The 21,265-nt window shown below is 41.9% G+C and overlaps 1 protein-coding gene across 3 annotated transcripts in view; it reads right to left on the bottom strand.

Moving 5' to 3' along the window:
- Khdrbs3 (KH RNA binding domain containing, signal transduction associated 3) overlaps nucleotides 1–21,265 on the bottom strand; it is a 142,629-nt gene that overhangs the window by 56,309 nt on the left and 65,055 nt on the right. For all 3 annotated transcript variants that reach the window (XR_009058490.1, XM_057792628.1, XM_057792629.1), the window contains exons 4-6: nucleotides 20,658–20,804; nucleotides 13,001–13,140; nucleotides 11,263–11,458 (exon numbers count right to left, since the gene is read on the bottom strand). Coding sequence is in view for 2 of the 3 variants with exons in the window: in XM_057792628.1 (XP_057648611.1) it covers nucleotides 11,263–11,458; nucleotides 13,001–13,140; nucleotides 20,658–20,804 (483 nt within the window). In the remaining variant the exon portion in view is untranslated. The remainder of the gene's footprint in view (nucleotides 1–11,262; nucleotides 11,459–13,000; nucleotides 13,141–20,657; nucleotides 20,805–21,265) is intronic.

The raw sequence follows: 21,265 nt of genomic DNA, 5'->3' as shown, positions 1-21,265 counted from the left end.
AATAGTTATGTTCCTAATCCACTGCTGAAAAACTTGGTGAACAGAACTAAACCAAAACCTCTGTCATCATGGAATTGAGACTCTTGCATCAAAGTAGGCAACTGTCTTAGTTCCCATGAGAGAACAACACCCTGAACTCTTAATTCAAAGCCTAGTAGATTTACCAGCTGCTTTGCCATGACATGCTAGAACTTCAATCCTCCAAGCTCTGATTTCCTTAAAGAGCCCATCAGACTCTCTGCTACCTTCCTTAGGATTTGACTAGTCCATAGCTGCCTCTCTCAAGCAGAGTTCCAGAGAACGAGACACCAGATACCCTAAGGTACCAACTAGACATAAAATCAGCTTCGTTCCTGTGCATCTGGACTGATACTAATCATGGACCACCCCTGAGACAGTTGAGGAAATAATCACACAGATAATTATGTTCTGTGATTTTTAAAGGATTAGGTGCTGAGAAAGGATAGCACAACAGACAATTGGCCACAGTACAAGCTCACTGTTCAGACTTTCATTTCATAGGCTCATGAATCAGTAACTAACTTTTCTCCCCCACCTCTTTCTTTCTCTTTTGCTTTTTCAGTTTTTCTGTATTTAAATATTCTCCTTTGTTTGCTGTTTTTGTTTCACCTTTTGGACTTACAGCAACATGTTGGGGGTGGGGGAGCAGATTCTTGCTAATATTTCAGGCTGTGCTTGCCAGTATGCATACAACCTCACAAGAACTTAACTCCTTTTCCCAGTGCCTGCCACTAAGAGAACATCCAAGGAATTCTTTCTGCATGAATACATGGCTGCAAGAAACCAGTTTCATAGATTTACTCATTCTTGTAAATGTAGTTCCATCTGAGCAATGGCTGGCCAAAAGAGGTATGCCCAGTAATGTCAGTTCTACAGAGAAAGGGAAATGGCTGCTGGCCCACCAATACAGAGGTTAAGATAAAAGCACCCAGCTCTCAGTTTTGTAAGAATTTTCCTTGCACACTTTTCAGAGCTCACTGAGAATCCCTCAGATCACCACCAAGCCCTACAGCTTGAAGGACAATGGGCTGTTCTACAAGTGATAATATTAGGTCTAACAGCTAGATTCTCTTAATGCACAAGTTCATCAAATCTTTTAACTTTTTACTCAAGAGCAAAGTGAGTCATAAAACAAAAATCCTAAGTACTCAGCTTAGAGACTGGCATTGTGCAGGTTCACCTCATTATATAACAGGAGGTACAGCACCCAGATCAGGAAAGGGAAGAACAGTTCCAAGCACAACCGTCACGCCATTTTGCAATTACTACCTGCTCCCCCATACTGCCATCGTGACTTTCAACACAATCTGAGAGTTTTAGTTGCTTTTGAGTTTTATGCAAAAAGACTCAGAATAGCTACTGTTTGGAGCTGTGGTTTGTTTATTCAGTCTGACGTTTGTGGGAGTCACCCACAATGCTGTGCATGGCAATGACTGGTTTCTCCCCATGGCTGCAGGTTGTTTATCTATTCCACCTGGGTCAGCAGTCTTTGACTTGTTTCTGCCTATGGATTTGCCACTTAGCCTCCTGGTGTACTCCCTTGTGTATGGCTGTTGGGAGCCACTCCGTGAGGCCCTCAGAGGGAGAAGGACTGTGCTGTAACCAGTGCAGAAACTTCTCCTAAAGCACCTGAACAGGTTTGGACTCCCACAGCAGGGCAGGGCACTCCTACTAGGCTGACTCGCAGCTAAGACCTGAAACCACCTGTCTGCCCTACCCATCTTGCCTGGGCTCATTTATTTAACATGTAGGATTATTTTGCAAAATTTCCTTCCTAAAATAAGTCAGACATTCAAGCAGTTCAGGAAAAGGATTGACTTGTGAGGCTGCCAACAGATATTCCCAGCAGACTGTACATGTTGCTCTTCACCTGTATTTCTAGTAAAGTGAATTTAAGAAATTATAGAACATTTGTTTTCTTTTTGTTGTTGTTTTTTAATTTAAATAACGGGTCCCTGTACTTTTCAAAAAATGTTTTTAAAAATGTATTTTCTTAAATAACCTTTGCACAACCTGCACTGTTTTAATTAAAGTGTTCGCTATGGAAAACAAGATCACTGAAGCAGTTAGGGACTGGTAGTTACCTGTCAACATTACATCAGCCGAGGCTGTACTGGGAGAAATGTGTTACCAGCAAAGCACTCTACCGTACAAGATTCCAAAATCTGTCAGGATTAAAATTTCAGGTAAAATCAGGTATGTTGGCATACTCTTTCAATCCCAGCATTTGAATCGCAAAGAAGAACAGATCTCTAAGTTTAAGGATAGCCTGGTCTACATTAAGATCCTGTCTCAGAATAAACAAACAAACAACAAAAACAATCAAGAAAAAAAATTAATAAAACAACAACAAAACCCCAAAGCCCCCAGGTAAGCCTGAATGAGAGCGTTCTTGCTCCTTGACTCCTCACACAGAACCTGTGCTAAGGAGTGACAGGTAGACTTCCAGCACAGCCGGGGCTTCCGCTGATGGCCTGGCTGACGCTCCTGCAGCGGGATATCAAAAGAGGAGACTGAAGTGGTAAAGTGCTCCCAAGTGACAGGTGAGGACATGTTTTTCTTCAAATCAGCGTCCATCTAGAACAACCTTAATGGGCCATAAAGTAAGAGAACAGGGCAAGCAGGGTGTCTGCTAAAAGAACCTGGGCCTGGCCCTCTGCTTCTACCCAGAAGCATCTCCGACTCTTTAAATGGGTTTGAGCCACAGCTGACATCCTGTGAAGAAATACTCCCCTGAAGTGGCGAGGCAAAACGTGCCTAACAGGCCAGGCTTCACAGTACCAAGGAAACGGCAGCCGCCTTTCTCTCATTCAAAGCAGTTGCAGAGGACAATGGTTCCCTAATCCATGAGTTAGTGACAAGGGCCAACTGCTCTACAGTTCTGTGCTCATTCACAAATGAAGTCATTTCAGGTACCACCAGCCCCTTCATTCTAAACCAAACAAATGAGTGCTAAAGTCTTACTGACTCCCGGAGCTGACACTTCACAGAAGCTCAGCATCACCTCCAGCAGGTCAGCAGGTCAGAGGGCACAGTTGGAACAAAAGGCACATGGCCAGTTATGCCTTGATGTACACTTAAGGACTTTGCTTCTATCTCTGCTCCTTGTAGTCTTTTGCTCATTTTCTTATTTCTTCTAGCCGACATCAGTATAGAAGTGAGAATGAAGGAAAGAAAAGCTTTAGCCCAGGGACCAGAGAATTTGGACTCCAACTGCGTCTCATTCCCTCTAACTCTTGGGAGTCACTGTGGCTTTGGCTTGTTGCTGATCTGAGGCTGGTGAGCTCTGCTTTTCCTTTCCAGGTGAGGCACAGCCTGGAGTGCTCTCTGAGTTACACACACAAGTGTGTAAGTGATAACAGCATGCTCACTGCTCACTCAAATCCCCGTGGAACACTTAGTTGCCTGTGCACTAACTCTTGGGGATCTGAAAGGAAGGTACAGGGTTAGACCACTTGGCTTATAAAATGGACTCCAGGAGCCATTGCTGTCTCTAGGTTATAGATTTATCAAGCAGGCAAGGTGACACTATACAAGGCGATTTCAGGGAAGTCGCCTACTCTGTTTAATAAGCACACTGTATCTGGAAAATAGAAACACTCCCAACACCTGCTGAAAGAAAGACCTCTATGACTCTTACGAACTTGTTGGACCACAGTCAAAACATCCCCCAAGATGAGGCAAGAGATTCACATCTCAGCTCAACCTTACGCACTGAGTGATGACACCTTAATAAGACAGTAGGAGACACTATCTAGTGTCAAAGCTCAATCATTCATAATTAAATGAGTCAGAGAATAAAAATAATATGATAGCATTTTGGAGACAACTTAAATTTATGTATCATGAAGGAGAGCAATTGTATGTTTTCAATAAATTTTAATAAATCCGATTTTCTAAAGCCATTTCTGGGGCCAGCAAGATGGCTGTTAGTAAAGTGCTCACTGCCAAGCTTGAAAAACCTAAGCCCTTGGGTCCATGTGGCTGAAGGAGAAAACCGACTCCTGCAAACTGTCCTCTGACCTGATACACACAACTGTGTGTGCACACATACAAACTAAACAAAATTTTACAACTCTTTTAATACTCCAAACACCCAAAGCCACTCAGTTTTAGTTTGCTTCTACCATCATTAAAATACTTGCTTTTTTGTATTCTGTCACTTTCTCTTCAAAATCAGAATTTCTATTTAATGAAATTAGTTTTTTATATTCTTCTTATTATTATTCTGTCTTGAATTGTTAAAGGAAGCCAAGTTCCAGTGGAAAACGCTCCTCTATGGAATTATCAAGCTGGGCAAGGTTACAGACATGCAGACTGACTGCAGATCTACCAGCAGCAGCGTCTGCAGGCGGAGCGAATCGCAATCCCAGAAAGGCTAAATGAGGCAGATAACAACAAAACAGATGTGCATCCCAAAGAACAGTGAAAAGTCTACTTAGACTGCTGGAATAACCGAGTCCCCATTAAATGGCACTAGTATTTAACATCTAATGTTTGCTAAAACTGGCTTAAGCTACTCAATTTTACTTCATTAAGAAGGTCAGAAAGTGTGTGATCACATGACTACAGCATGGGAATTAGGTGACCAAGCTAGCCACCTTCTACACCCTTAGGTGACATCTACAAACTGTCTGGTCCTGTGAAAGGCTCCTGAAAATGGAGGCAAAAGAAAGAACCCCACAGTCTAATGAAAACAAGGCCAGGAAAGAGAGCAGAGGTGGTGAGGTGCTACGTGTCAGAGGTGACGCAACAATCTCAGCACCAACTTGGGAGTCCACTGTTCTGGAAGAAACTGTAAGGATGCAGCCATTTACGCTCTAACTCTCTGTTAATGGAACTGAACTGCTTATAATGCCTAGTGAACAAACACAGGTTAGGGAGACAAAGGCAATTTCCCAGCTGGCCAGTGCGAGTGAATCCAGATTGCTGCTCACACAGCTCACGGAGCAAAGGAAATGCAGTTGGGGTACACTTTCTCACTGCTCCCCGTCCCTACCTCATAAGGAAAGCCCTTCTGAAATGACCAATTTTCCTTTTTGGTTCTGCCTTCCTCAGCTGTTTTGTTTTGTTCTGTTTTTTAATTCATTTTGTAGACCAAGCTAGCCTCCGATTCACAGATATCTGTCTGCCTCTGCCTCCTAACCACTGCCCATCCCAACTTTATCTGTATGTGTGTATACAAATTTAATCACCCATTCTTGGCTCAATGAATATTTACTCTATTTTATGAGATAAAGAATGGCTCAATTCTAGCATTGAAAACAATGGCAATTGAGATCTTCAAATTCAATCATTATTTTTCCTTTTGACATTAACAATGTCTGATCAAGAAAGAAGTTCTAGTTGGACGATGAGGGCAAGACAAGAAAAGGAATTAAAAGAAAGCAAGAGTTGATGGAAAGGCATACAATACTCAGGCGACTGTGTGGTTAAGGAGTGTGCCAGCACAGACGGAACCCTGCAAGCTGATGTGCAATGAGCAAAAGGTTAATGCTGGCTCAACAGTGAGATAGGCAAACAGGACAGACGCTCAACTTCATCCTGAAGACACTTAGAATTCTAAACCAGTTTCTCTCCTTTGTGTGGGAAGGGAGTGACAGCATATCAAAAATCTGGCTATGAAGGTTTGCATAACCTGTGATCCAGCTAGATGTGTTGAGTCAGGACCATCCTTGCATGGTCACAGTATTTGGTTCTAAATAGAAGGTTATTTCTTCTAAAGTAGAGTTGTTACTTATGCTCAAAGTAACATACTGGTAATAATAAATTGGTAATTAGCTAGCAAGTCAAAGTTGCCCTGACAACATGTACACCCAAATCATTGGTTGTGGCTCTTCCATGTGTGGCCATGTCAGAAAGAAACTGGATAATGAAAGCCTTCATCGCTTAGGACTGGATTTGGAAACGGAGGAGAGAGTGGTGCAGGGGAAACCTGCTGGATCTGTGATAACTCAGAGAGCTTGTGCAGCATCAAGGTAAACTGAAGACACCCAATTACTGTTCAGAGTTCGGTATGTAAAGAACTCACATATATGGAGCCAAAGCAAGTTCTGAAAAGAACAGGAAAGTGACCCAAACCAGGTGACTTCCTTCCAGCAGTTATAATGTGAGGTGGTGCGAACAGAAAAAAAGCCTACCATATAAGCAACACTGAGAGAGCCTTTCTCTTTTGCAGATGGTCAGTTGCAAATAATTGATAAGGTCCTTCAGAGACAGAAATGCAGCTGCCATGCACAATGGGGACGCATGCTTGCTTAAATGCCTTTTTACTTTTACTGCGACCAAAAGCAGCTTGTCCCCAGTTTGCAGGAATGCTGGGCTCTCCTGGGCCTGTCTTCCTGAATGACCCCACTTGGACTATCTAAGTGCTCCCAGTGAAAACACTGTAGCAGTGGTTCCCAACCTTCCTAACGCTGCAATCCATTAACACAGTTCCTCATGTTGTGCTGACCCCCAACCATAAAATTCTTTTATTGCTACTTCATAACTGTAATTTGGCTACTGTTATGAATCATCATGTATATACCTCAAAGGCAGCATATCCGATATGCGACCCCCAAAGGGGCCGCGACCCATAGGCTGAGAACCAACACACTATAAGCTATATTAATTAATTTCCAATTATGTAATTATTTGGGTGTGGGCATAAAAAATGAGTTGTTCTCCAGAAAAAGAGATGTGGAGTTACTGTTATTATGACTACTTTGAAACCCTAAAGTAGAGAGCAAGGCTCTGACACAAAGTCCTCAATGACTGAAAAACACATCCATCATCTATTTTCTGCATTTTGGGGGGAAAAAGAGAGAGACAGTGAACTACTTTGCTTTCCTGGGATATTTGTTAAAGAAAAGTCTAATCAAGAGGAGGCTTTGGGTTGATCATGGCTAGCCAGCTTTACCCACGGCTCCTGTACAGGTCAGCTCGGCTCTCAGGAATGGTAATACCAGTCCAAACACACATCCAGCAGACATACTTCTGGATGACTGAGCCAGAGACTCCTTTGTGACTGTGACTACTGACACAGTGGGCTCTGAGGAATTACAGAGGATACGATTCCCCACTCACCTAGGGAAAAACCCATCCCATTTCAACAGGCTATCCCTATGCATCCTCAGCTTTCCACAGGCTTCGCTTGAGTTCATAAGACAGCAAAATCAATGCCCATGTGCCCATTCATTGTTTTTCCTGTGTCTCAACCTGTACGAGAATGCCTTTCTATTTTAGAATACTTACTATGAAGAGGATGGACTGTCTCAAGCATCTAGAAAGGCTTTCTCAACAGCGTCAAGCATGCCAGGATTCAACGAACAACACACACCAGGATTCTTCCTCTAGGTTTGGTTTAAATAAGCAACTGTATGATACCTGCCACCATATTTACTCTAGTAACTCTCAGTAACTGTTCAATCAATTTTTAAAAAGTAAACAATGGTTATGGAAATAAAAATTTTGTTACTGAATATTTGTTAAGGACTTTAAAAAATTCTTATTCACTATAACGACAGGAATCAAATCCAAGGCTACATTTATGCTATTCAAATAAGCTGTCCCCAGTTTCAAGGACATCTTCACAATTTATATTTCTGAATTGCAGAAGGACTCTTCTCAGAAATAGGGATGGTCTGATGTCCTTAAACAGTGAGAAGGTCTTTTTTTATTTATTTTAGGTCACTGGTTTGTTTCATCCTTATCCCTGTCTACTCTTCCTAATAGTTCTCATTTTTAATTATCAATTTAGCGTGACATAAAATGGTAAGTACTGACTAGAAAGGAAGAGAAATCAAACTTAAGCAAGTCAGTGGACCTCCAGAGAGGAAAGTTACCTGGCTTGGTAGGGCTATTATGACAATGGCTAAAGAAAACCTAATGAAAACATGGTTTCTAGTTATGAAAGCGAATGATCTCAGAGGCAGGTAAAAATAGATGCTTGTACTACACAGTTCGATATACGCTCATGAGATACAGCAGGAACTGCATGTCACAGAGGCCCCAGCAGAGAGCTGCAGGCACTGCATGTCACAGAGACCCAGCAGAGAGCTGCAGGCACTGCATGTCACAAAGGCCCCAGCGGAGAGCTGCAGGCACTGCATGTCACAGAGGCCCCAGCAGAGAGCTGCAGGCACTGCATGTCACAGAGACCCAGCAGAGAGCTGCAGTTGGCAACTTTCTAAAATGGACCTTCTTCAACATAGGCATCCTTCCACGCCCATCCATTTAGTCAGCACTAACTAAGGCATAGGGGTCCTGGTAATGAGAAGGTGAGTAGGGAGAGGGGAGAAGCCCTGCCCCTCAGAGTTTAGAACCTAGTTCACAGTTACTGCACTGCAAGGGGAACAAGACAGGCCTTTCCACTTGCTCTAAGATAAACAACTACTTTTCATGTTATTCAAGATTGAAATTGAGTATTTTGTAGTGTGCCTTTCCTATCTTAAAAAAAATGATGAAGTAACAAAAGTTAGGGGCTATTTATTTATTTATGTTTGTTTGGTAATATACCTGCACATACAATGATGACAGCTAAACAATGACTAGCCATCAGGATTTCAAACAGTTAAGACCAATGGCCAATGTCTAGACACATGTCAGGCTAAAAACTGTCCTCGTGTGACTGGAAGAGGGACATTCAGTTCCAGCTGGGTCAAGAGAGCAGAATGGGGTTAAGAGGGACCAGCAGAGAAGCAGCTAATGGCAAGCCCATAAGTGACAAGAGAAGGCCTTTTCTCCTCCCTGCCCCAGCCAACAGTGATGTCCCAGTTACAGTATACAGCTGTCCAGCATTTTACATTAACTCTGCCAAGGGATTACAAAAAGCTAGGCTAAGTAGGGAAAATCCTTCAGCTTGGCTATTAATCTGAAAAGGTATTTCAATGAAAAACAGATGTGAAATTAAGGGATCACATTTGTAGTCTGAACCCTTCACAGTAGGAGTTGCTCGGGGAAGGTGTACACCCTGGACAGTGTTTGTTTCCTGCATCCTGCTATTCTTCCTAACATGGCCTGGAAAGCAGGCATGCACAGAGCTGCAGTTAATGCCTTCCAGGCAAAGTAAAGCAATATGGAAGTGGCTGTCAGTAATCCGCCATGGCAGCTGAGATCTAATAGTCATTTCATTCCGCACAATATTTATCTGTCAATTCACTAATTTGGTTGGTTCAGTTATTTTCTCATTATCAAATATTGAACAAAAATCAGAGCTACAGTCAACCAACATCCCACCCTATCCCTACCCCCTGAACTCAGACCAAAAATAAGAATCTACTTGTTCTTATTTTCCTCCTCTGGGCAAGAAATGTTTGGATTTATTCACCTAATTTTTAGGCTGGTCAGCATACAGACACTGAGCCAGGAAATGTGCATGTGGCTCACACAGATGCCTGTCAAGCATCCTTACTGACTACAAGATGAATTAGGACATGGAAAGGTGACAAACCTTTCTAAACACATGGTTATGAAACCAGCAAATGTTAACTTGCCTAACTCATTCCAAATGGATGGAGAAATGAGTTCCATGACCCAATTTTCCATAACCCCTGCCTGGCAGTTTCTGTAACATCATCCAGCCATGTTGGTCTACGAGTAGCCATGGCATGTACCAACAAGACTTCAAGAGATTCCTTCTCTTTGTTGTGCCTACTCCTTTTGGAAGAGCCAGCATCTGTAGAAAAACTCCAAACATGGACATCACTGACAGTTTCACAATAACACAATGAAACAGGAAAACAAGCAATTTTAAGAGACAAGAAGAGATAAAAGAGTCACATCCTCCCACAGCTGAATAGCAAAACAACTCTGTTATGGAATGATGGCGTTGTTGGGTATAAATCACAGGGCGCACTGCCCATTCCTGTCCTGCACATGTTCAGATGGGAAAGACATGGCAACAATAGCTGTAAAATGCTCAAGCGCTCACAGCTCAGCGATCGTCCTCATGAGCTTCTGCAGCACTAGCTGAGCGACAGAAGCAGACAAAAGAAGCAGATGATAAGGGAAGAGCTGTTTTGGCCAAACCTTCAAGGCACAAGCCTGGTCTGGAAGCATAAGAAGACAGCATTCATGGAATTTCAGGCAATGCTGTGGGACTTAAAGGATTGTCATTTGTATTGTTTTAATATAATTTAATTTAGTAGAATGCTAAGCCACGCAGGAAGTATAGGTGGGGCGACAAGAAAAGGAGAATTCTGGGAATAGGAAAGAAATCTGCAATCGTTACCCAGATGCAGAGGAAGCAAGATGAGAATGCCTCACTTAAAAAGGTACCAAGTCACATGGCTAACATAGACAAGAATAATGGGCTAATTTAAGATGTAAGAAAGAGTTAATAAGAAGCCTGAGCTAAAAGGCTAACCAGTTTATGATTAATGTAGACTTTTGTGTGTTTCTTTGGACTGAAAGGCTATGGGACTGGGCAGTACAGAAACCTCAGTCAACAAGGGAAGTTCAGAATGTGCAGGTCAAAACAGCTCCAGATGAAACTAAAGAGGATTCTAGTGACTCTGGGGAAACTGTACCCTTCTAGAAACTGTGCAAAGAGGTGTTCAGCACCTCCATAAAGCAGGAGAGTAAGGGCCATCAGTGCTGGCATCTTATCCCCATCACTACTGCCTCTGACAACTGTCCGAAGACTCCCTCAATACCCGGTTCTGGTAGGAGCCATTCATCTACTGACTTCTCATTTTCTCCGTCTGTGACAAGCCAGGAAGCTATACCAAGAATCCTGGCCTTCCCTTCTGTCCAACTCCTTCACTTGTATTTCTTTCTCTTACCTTAACTACAAACTGTATCTGAGAATTAATAAATGAATTGGTAAAGAAAACTAATTGATGAAAATATGGAATTTTAATTTTCTTGACTGAAAAGAACTTCCACTACAAATCTATACTGTACTAAGCAGATAAAAACGACACATTTAAAGGTGACACCATCTTGGTATATTTAGGCAATCACTTTTCATGTGACTGACTTAATCAGAGGCAAACGGAAATGGAATACCAAAGAATTCTATGTTCTAGCCAACTCATCAAAGAGCTTACCAGCTATTCCCTTAACCCCGTCTTGCATTCCCCACAGGTGAAATTCTGCATTAGTTTAAGAGGTCTGGCAAAAATAGAACTTAAACTTTTGAATTTCTATGGTAAGTGAATTTAATTGAGGAGGTGAACCGGAGAACATGACCATGATATACTGATACACTATCTGGACTGGATCAACTTAATCACTGAAATTACTGCCTTTACTTACATACTCTCCATAGGTGTCCTGTGTTGGGGGTGGTGGTGGAGGTCTGTATCCAGTTAGGGGGACACCTCTCGCTCTGGGAGTGAGAAGTCCTCTTCCCCGGCTCACTGGTCCTCGGGTGGAAAGGACTCCTCGGGGAGTGGGTGTCCCACGTGGTACCCCAACTGCAACAGGCCTGGCTGTGACTCCTCCTCTTCCCCTAGAAGCAAGATGATCAAATTAGCAGGATCTGTCATACTTTTTAACACATTATTCTTCATATGTTGATATCTCAGACAAATCAATGTTCCACACAACTATAAAATGTAGTAAGGATAACACAGACAAAGTAAATCATAGCAAATAAACATGTATCTAGGCAGCTAGCATAATACAGTATGGGAGTATCTAAGGCAGAGCTCTGACTTCTGGGAGGCCACATGAATGATGCCATTCCAGAATGGCAGCCAATGTGATCCCAACGCATGAGTGGGCCCTATCTTGTTCATCTATGGATAAGGAATCTGAGGCTCAGAGAGAGCTTAAAATTGCCAGAAATACATGTAGAGCAAAGAAAGGATTCAAAATGTATGTCACACTCCACACATGACTAACACACAAAAGATCGAGGGAACAGAAGCAGGCATCTGTGAGGGGTCTGCAGCTTCTAGGTCAACCCTCCACAGCAACCTCCAAATGCGTAGTAAAAGCCAGAGGCAAAGATGTACTGCCTGGAGCGCACCCCATTTGAGCTGTTCCCCAAGTCTCTCTTTGGGGGTCTCCCGGATCACAGCTGAGTCAGGCAGAACACAAAAGACTATGGGTAAAGAATAAACTTAGTTCTCTTCTTTGCAACAAAATGGTTTATTACAATGTTATTACTGGGTGATTTAACTTCAGATCCTTATCCTGAAGCAGCAAAGGTAAAGCAAGGCTAGAAGATTCTATAAGCCAATTTATTCTACACTCTCAGGAAGGAACTTTACCCCCAAATGAACTTGAAGATATAAAATAACTGCTATTTTAAATTTCAACACATAATGTATCTGAAAAATAAATTTCTACATAGTTGCCAGCTTAACAGAGAAGTTGAAATTACTAGCTGGGAGTGGGTGGTGGTGCAGACTGTAATCCCAGAATTCAGGAGACATAGGAAATCACTGTCCCCAAAATTACTTTCACAACAAAAAGATTTGCCTCTTTCTCTCAAATGTTAAGATAGCCATCTCAGATTTCTCTTATATCTTTGAAACATTTTTTCCTATTATAAACTAAGCATCAATTCAAAGACAGAAATATAATCTTTGTGTCCACATGCTAGCTCAGTAGTTTTCTTCAGTTCCACGTTATGGATAGTGGACACAAGCCAGAGGCATTCAGAGGGCCTCATACTGCCTGACAGTATGCTCAGCACTGGTGGGGAACAACCCAATAGGGGGCAGTCAGTACATGCGGAGGGTATCCGCTTATGGTGCCACTGCTACATAAGGACTTAAAATCAAGCTCCATCTCTGGGAATTGGAGAATCTGTGCTGGGGAGAACAGCAGTGTGGCAACAACCACTAGCCAGGAAGGCGTGCGGGATGTCTGCGAGCTTAAGTTCAACTTTCTCACACCAAAGTCAGTCTCCTGACTATGACATCACAGTGTCGGAATGAGGGTTTGTACAGATATACTGACAACTATTTCCATCTATTAATGACAGCAACATTCAAACTACTGCCATGGTCTCCAACCTAAAACAAAAAGTAATTATACCTACCTGGTTATTGCTGGTGTTGTTACACCTCTTGTACGCAAAGTAGATTTTCCTCGAACCACTGGAACATCTGCATTTTCTGAACCTCCATTCAAATATGTTAATTCCTGGAGCTGCGCTTGCCTGATTTCATCATTATAGTCCTGCACAGAAAAGATATTGAAAATACAAAAGCACTTAGACTATAAAGTAAGCAGTTTTTTTTTGTTTTTTTTTTTTTTAAAGAAAATGCAGTCAGGAAAGCTGTTAAAATATAAATTTAAAAGAGAAACCCACTGTCTAAAATAACAGGTAAATCAATGTCTCTCCCTTTCTGATGCATAATTTCCAGTTGAGATACCTGTGATGACACAGGGCCACATAGCTGAGACGTGGACACTGCTACACACAGCTCCATTCACTCATAACTAATGAGCACCTACATAACGACTAACAGAGAAGTCCGAGGGAGCTGGTCACAGCACATTCACATCAGGCAGACAGCAATGCACACATCCACGCACACATGCATGCATGCTTAACTTTTTCACACTTCTAAACTCCAGGATTTCCTGCCTAGGGAATAGTGGCAATTATAGCAGGAGGGTCTTCCCAACTCAATTAAGATAACAAAGATTATTAAATAATCCTAGCGCAGACCTGTTCAGAGGCCCATCAGAGGTAATTCTAAACCATGTCAAGTTGACAATTACCACTACCATTATGCAGTACAAACAAGAAAATCCCAGATTTATTAAGTTGATTAAGCAATCTGATTCCTGTAAGTTTGTACTGTTTTCACAAAGCAGCAGTGTCCACACATTAAACTCTGAAACTACAACTCCATCCTGCTTCCTTCCACTTTGTAACTATCCTCAGTTCCACAGAATAAACATATAAAACTGTATCATCACTGCTGTGCAATATCTACAAACAGGAAAGTCTAATTTAGCTGTCTAGTAGTCAAAGGAACTTCACTAGAGGGCCCATCTGCAGAAGAGAGACCACGTCATCAGAGGGGTGGCTCAAAGTTCCACACAGAAGGAGATAAAAGACTCAAAGAGTATTAAATTCCAGAAAACAGAGATACTAGCTAGGTCAGACGGTGCTCTAGGTCAGCCTGGAAAACAGGTAGAGTATCACAAAAATGAACAAACAAATAATAAAAAAGTACTATATGGACAAATTATAAAGACAAAAAGGGAACTAAAAGAAAAAGCAAAAACTAAATCATATAAAGCCATAAGTCACTTTAAAGGTAACTTTCAATAATAAGAAGGAAAGTTGCTGAGACAATTTAACAATTTTTAGGGCATAAACTACAAATTAGGTTTACATTCTGGAGAGGACAAAACAAACGTTCGCACTGTAGGAGAGGCCGAGGAATGAGAAAGATCCAGGGTGTCACGTGGGTGCAGCCACACACAGTCTACGCTGCATTACAGTCTATTGAACAGCTCAGGGAGCAGTCTGAGGACTGGCTAACAGAAAAGCCACCCGTTACCAGTGGGACGGATGGAGAAAGCGTACATGGACTCCATCTCAGTGAGATAGAGGAAAAGACAGTTAAGAGGCAAAGTGAAGGCAGGAGCATTTCCTGACATTTGGCTACAAAACGGTACTCACTGACACAAGGCTTCGTAGGTTCAGAAACTGTAGGGGGACTTCAAACTGGAAAACCTTGAGCACACATCAGTGTGGAGGGGGAATTCAGGTGTGCCCTGAAGTATTTATAAGCTGAGTTAAAATTCTGAAATAAACAGTACATTTACAAGCAAAACTATGTCTTTTCTCCCTGGCTTTCCCCAAGTACAAAGCAAAAAATAGTAGATTCCATGGAATAAAAGAACCCCATGAGCACTGCCAAGAAGAAAGCTACAAAAAACCAGCTGAACGAGGGGACGCACTGAAATGAAAACCACTGCTGTTGCAGATAGGGGCGGGGCTACACACAGAAATCCTCTCCCAAACCTATCTGTGCCTCAGAGTGGTCATCCGCATCTTTCCATTGTCCCCAACTGTCTAAAATAAGACTGCTAATATCCTATCAGCCATTTTGCTAAAAATGTGTGAAGATTGATAAATAATTTGCAAAGCACATTCTAAATAAAATGTGCTAGAAAAATGCTAACACTCGCCCTGTGGAAAATTGTTGGGAGGGGTGAGAGTTGTAGATGAACTAAACATAGATCTGATTAAAAGATCACGACCGAAACACTGTTTAGACATCAGTAAAAATTTGGGAAAGTCAGGTTAAAATCATTTGCCCTAAGTAAGATTAAATGTTTATAAGATTCCATGCTAAACATTAGCTTTGCAAAACTATTTTAAAATACAGATACCAAATGACTGGATGTATGACTGCGTGTTTTTTAAGGCAGTTTAAAAAGATTTGGTTGGGCCAGGCGGTGGCGGCGCACACCTTTAATCCCAGCCACTCGGGAGGCAGAAGCAGGCGGATCTCTGGGAGTTCGAGGTCAGCCTGGTCTACAAGAGCTAGTTCCGGGACAGGCACCAAAGCTACAGAGAAACACTGTCTCAAAAAAACAAGAAAAAAAAAAAAAGATTTGGTTGGTTTACACTTGTAATATCAGATGGGCAGGCGTGACAGATACATCAGTGGAGGTTTATGGACTCACAACTTTAACTCTCCAGGGGAAAATAAAACCACTGAACCAGTTACACGTGCATCACTAGTCAAGAGTAGAAAGGGATTGGAACTGTAGTCCCCTCCCCTCCCCCTCTGTGTCCAGTCATATGTGCACATGACTTTTCTACCCAGTGAATTTCGCGTGCTATGTGAACCTGGAGAATGGAGAAAGTTTCTAAGTGACTCATTAAAAGTACTGCTACAGCACTGACTGGAGGGCTGCCAGTCCTTGGGCCTGATGACCTGAGTTCAATCCCTGGTACCCCATATGGTGGAAAGAGAGAAATGACTCTCGCAAGTTGTCCTATGACGTTTACAAGCTGAAGCACGTGCACTGCACAACAGTTAACAATAACATTGGAATTCAGTGTCTTCTCAGACAAAAAAAATACTATTCATAATTATTTCCCAAAATAGCACAATATTTATGTTTATGGTTTTCTTGGGATCACTGCTGATATTGTAACTTTAGGAAATAACTTTGACTCTTATTATTTGAAGACCAGCTAAATAAACTTAGAAATGTGCACACAATAATACAAATATAAAAAAAAAACAGTATCATGAAACTTAACCGAAACAAATATTCAAAATCACATAAATTTGAAGAAACAAAAAATAATGAGTAGAGATGGTATATTTTAGATACTGAGGAAAGTGTCTCTATGAAGAACAGTCCAAGTAAAACGGCTCAAAGATACCATCTAAGGAGTCTGAGAAGGGATTTAAGCCATATAATAAGTGAAAATACAATAAAATCACTCATGAAAAATTGCTAGATGGCAGGTGAGAAAAGAAGAATTTGAGGCATGTTTGCCTGGGGGTGACATCACTCCTCCACTTCAGCCAGAGCATGAAGAACCCATAGCTCTGAAGAGTAATAAAGGATAAAGCACTCCTTGCCAGCAGTAACATGGCCACTGCAGTCAGAACTTCAACAGTAAATAAATGAGGAAGAACAACAGGTCAGCAAGCCTGATATGGCCACCTTCTAGGCGAGCAACACACTGGCTCACCAGGGGGTAACAAAACAGAGCCAAGAAAGAGCCAGGCAAAACCCTGATGAGCTGTTGTGCACACTTGCCTCACAGGAGTCTGTGCAGAGGAGACATCAAAGACTCCCAGCAGGAAGGAAATGCAAGGTAGACATGAAAATGAACCATGCTGGATTCCATAAAGCATAACAACAGGAAAATCAACTTAAAACAGGCTCTAAGCACACATCCCTTGGCCAACCATTGGTGACAACTAAGCCACGTAGACATACAACATGTTCTCTTCTGGAGGGACAGAAAAAAAATAAAAACAAGAGAGAAAGACATAAACACACCTAAAAGCATGAAGGGCGCAGAGCCCAGGGATTTAGTTCAACATAATTATAGGAGAAATGGAAGACAGATGCCAGCAACAGCAGCTTTTTGGAAACGAAGTACACAAAATTCGGATTTTCTGTGGTACGTTATCTAAACTCAAAAACAACAGATAAAGAGACGTGCAAAGAAAATGTGAACAATTCTTGTAGAGGAAAAGCAGGCAAAGGCAACCGTAAAAGAAGAGATGAAAAAGTAAAGCCACTGCTGGCAAAATCCCCAGAGAAGCCTCTCATCAGAACTGGGATAGTGCAACTAGGGAACCTGGAAGCAGGCCATTTAAATAACCCCACCTGAACAACAGAAAGGGAGAAGAAAAACAAGCCTGCAGCAACAGGACAGGAACAGGCACTCCAACAGGGACTGGCGGGTAGGTGGGTCATTCAGGGTGGAGCAGAGAAAGAAAAGTCAAAGAAATAACAACTGAAAACATCCCACATGTAAAGAAAAATATAAACTTAGAGATCTACAGAGCTTACCCATCACAATCACAACAGACGTGATAGCCACAATGTTCAAAGCCAAACTGTACACACAGCAAGAGAACAAGGTGTCAAGGACAGAAATAAGTGACTGCTGGAAGTAAGGGGACACAAATCATACAGAGGAATGGCCAAAGAACTGTGGGCACACACTGCCAACCAAGATTTATAAAGCCTACTCTCCACTAAGTAGGGCAGGTAAACTCATTCTCAGAAAATCAAAAAGGAAGCAGGTCTACTTTATCAGAAAGACTAAAGTTAGTTCTTCAAACTCAAACCTAGGGCAGCTCCATTCTCACGGAAAGTAACACTGAAAACGACAAGGGTAAAAGCACTTCCAATCAGCCAGTCTTTCCTGGTTACCGGCATGAGAACTTTAACAAACTAACAGGAAACCATATTTTGCAATAAGTGAAGAGGACAATATGTGAAGATGGAGTGAATGCAAACTTGACCTTACAGACTGACCAGTGTGATGTGCTCCTATCAGAATAAAGGAGGGAAAACTACAGGGTCTTTTGATCTCAGTTGCAGTAGATGAAGACTGGGAGCGAAGTGGGGGTGGGGTGACACACAGAGACAAAAGACACCAAGGAAAATATCACAGGCACCTGGGGATCTTCAGTAACAGTGTCATAGGTATGTCACACAAGAATCCTAATAATTCAGATAACTAGGATTTTATTTAAGTGCCCTCTATTTTTTTTAATGTCTCTATTTTTCAAAACACTCTCTAGAAATAGTAAAACCCCCAGCAAGGTCAAAGAGCAAAATCAATATGAAGAAGACCAATTGTACCTATAAATAAATGTTCCATTCCCAACACTATCAAGAAACATAAAATATTTGGAGATGAGGCTAGAGAAATGGCTCAGCAATTTGAGTATTTGCTGTTCTTGTAGAGGACCAGGGCTTGATTCCCAGCACCCACACAAAAACTCACAACCTTCTGTAACTGGAGTTCCGGAGGACCCAACACCCTCTTCTGGCTTCTGTGTGCACCGCACACATATAATAATATAGACATGCAGGCAAAACACTCATACACATAAAATAAAAATAATTTTTTCCGTTAATATTTGAACATGGTTTTTACAAAATAAGGCAGGCTTGTACTCTGAAAAAAACAAACTACTTCTGACTTTAAAAAATATTGTTTTTGAAAATGAGAAGTACTTCATATTCATAGAAAAGAAGACACAAAGTTAAAATTAACTCCCAACTCATCTACAGATTCAACAAAACATCTAGCAGAATCCTTGCTAAGCACTGTAGAAGTTGGAAGCTGATCCTAAAGCAAACTTGGAAATGCAAAGGAGCCCAGACAACTGTGAGAAAGGACAACAAACCAGGGCGCCTGTCACACCTGCACTGGGGAGAAAACACAACTTATATCACAGAGACAGAGGGTTTGGGGTAAGCCTGGGCTAACCTTACTGAGAGGTAAAAATGTTTATTTATTATGTATACAACATTCTGCCTCCATGTATGCCTGCACACCAGAAGAGGGTGCCAGATCTCATTATAGATGGTTGTGAGCCACCATGTGGTTGCTGGGAATTGAACTCAGGTCCTCTGGAAGAACAGTCAATGCTCTTAACCACTGAGCCATCTCTCCAGCCCCGAGAGATTTTTTTTTTTTTTTTAAAAAAAAAGGAGGAAATCAACACAAAGTTGGACAATTACATAGCCAGACTTCAAAGTTCATAGAAAGGATGAAGGAAAAGTGTGCAACTGGATTGGGGCAGGCTGACTATAAATCAATGGGGCAGAACTGAGAGTCCCAAATACAAATCGTGCTAGGCAATTCAACAGAGGAATAACAGAAAAGATCAAATTTAGATTCAAATCTCATACTATACACAAAAAAACCAAAACAAAGTAATTTAAATGGAAAAAATGTTATGAGGTGTTTTTGTTTTGTTCAGTTTTGCTTTTTGGACAGCATCTCGCTATGTAGCCCTAGCTGACCTGGAAATTGGTATGAAGGTCAGGCTGGAGTTGAACTAACAGTGACTTCCTGCCACCCAAATGAAGAGTTTAAAGGGGTATACCATCACACCTGGCAAAAAGATCCTTAAACAAAATACTATTAAACATGTACAATGAGACAGCAGAAGATACTAATAACTTTGCTTTGACAGACAGCTTTTTAGCCAGTCCAGATTCCGGGTTAGAAAAATAAGACCCTACCTCCTAATGGAGGACTATAAAGGCCATGGGATGTACCAACGCAGTCATCTATGGAAGGAGTCTGCCCTGTGTGCCACAGCTGCAGTTTTTGTCATCTATGCGAGCAGACAGTTCCCAATGGCCTCTCTGTCAAACTACAAACTCTGGAGGAAATGGACTCTCATCACTGGCTTACAAGTCTCCCAGTTCAACATAAATGTAATAATTGGTTCCTTGATAACATTTATGAACAGGATCCACACTGGATGTTAAGTCAATCTTTCAGCAGAGTCCAGCACTACTCAGTACAGTCTCACTGTACGGTGACTTCTCTGCAGCATTTATCCATAGAGACAAGTTTAGCTTCTCATGAGCACACAAAAGGCTCTTTTCATGGCTAGTGAAGGCAGGAATACATTCTGCTATAGAGAGGGAACGAGCAGCCTCCGACTACAATATTCCCTTTAACTCATCACTTCATGGCAGTGTCTGGTGTCTGAAAGTTCCCCAACAGAGCACACGTCTGGAAGCCCTTGTGCTCTGAGCATCACCACAGGCATGTCTGCATGCTATACTCAACCATCCACTAAGGTTTCCATTTTCCCCTAAATGACAAATTCCTAGGGGACAGGGACTGCTTTTATTTAAGTCTGCATGTCCCATACCACTCACAGACTAGGCATATGAAGGACATTAATGACTAAGGGACAACATGGAATTTATGTGGCATTTTCAGGATCACATAAAAACTTACCTTGGAGTCCCAAAATCTGAATTAATGATTCTGCTCTTCCAATATTTTAGTCTTATAAGGTTGATAGCAATATTTAGTTTGTCTAAAATTCCACTGTTTTAAAACGAAGCACTGTGGGGTCCACAATACAGGACACATAGGAAGTTCTTAAGAGGGACAGTTACATGAGTAACAATTAGGAACCAGATCATCGGGGCTTTGGGGAAAGACACAACCTTAAGATACAAGTCAATGATCAGTGGAAAGTACTGACAGGGATGAGGAACTTCTTGATCTCTTCCAAGGCGTGTCCCATTCGGGCATAAGCTTCCGCTGGGGGAGCGAACACTTCGATGAGCACGTGCAAGTCGTCATTGAGGTGGAAGTATTTCGCTTCTCCACTTTTCCTCAGCTCTTCCTCCTAAAGAAAATCCCATTTAAAATGTGACATGTTGAAACAGGAAAAACAAAGCAAAGCAAAAATTGCCCAAAACATATTTGACACATGCTTGTCATGGAAGACTCCACAACAAATAGCACCCCAAGATGGTTTTAAACTACACATTTAAGCCTATGTTTCCCAGGTTCTCAGGAACCCTGAACAGGCAGCCTACCCTGCTGGGATACAGTCTCCCTGTCTGATGTCGCCCCTAGGAAATCACCTGCCCTTGCCACCTGCTGACTCCTGTCTGCTCCTGCCTGCCCCATTATCTACCCTAGCTACATACAAACCTCTGTTCTACTTGGCTAAGTGCCCTGCTCACTTCTGCACTATCGATGCTCGTTGTATAATGGGGGCTAACACCAAATTCAAAACATTCAAAAATGTTTCAACCTCACTTCATTCTTCCTGGTTTTCCCTCATTAGAAGGTGACTGCCAG

This window comes from Chionomys nivalis, chromosome 17 (genome assembly GCF_950005125.1).
Source record: "Chionomys nivalis chromosome 17, mChiNiv1.1, whole genome shotgun sequence".
In the NCBI taxonomy this organism is placed as follows: domain Eukaryota; kingdom Metazoa; phylum Chordata; class Mammalia; order Rodentia; family Cricetidae; genus Chionomys; species Chionomys nivalis.
This window is presented reverse-complemented; position numbering and strand designations above follow the sequence as displayed.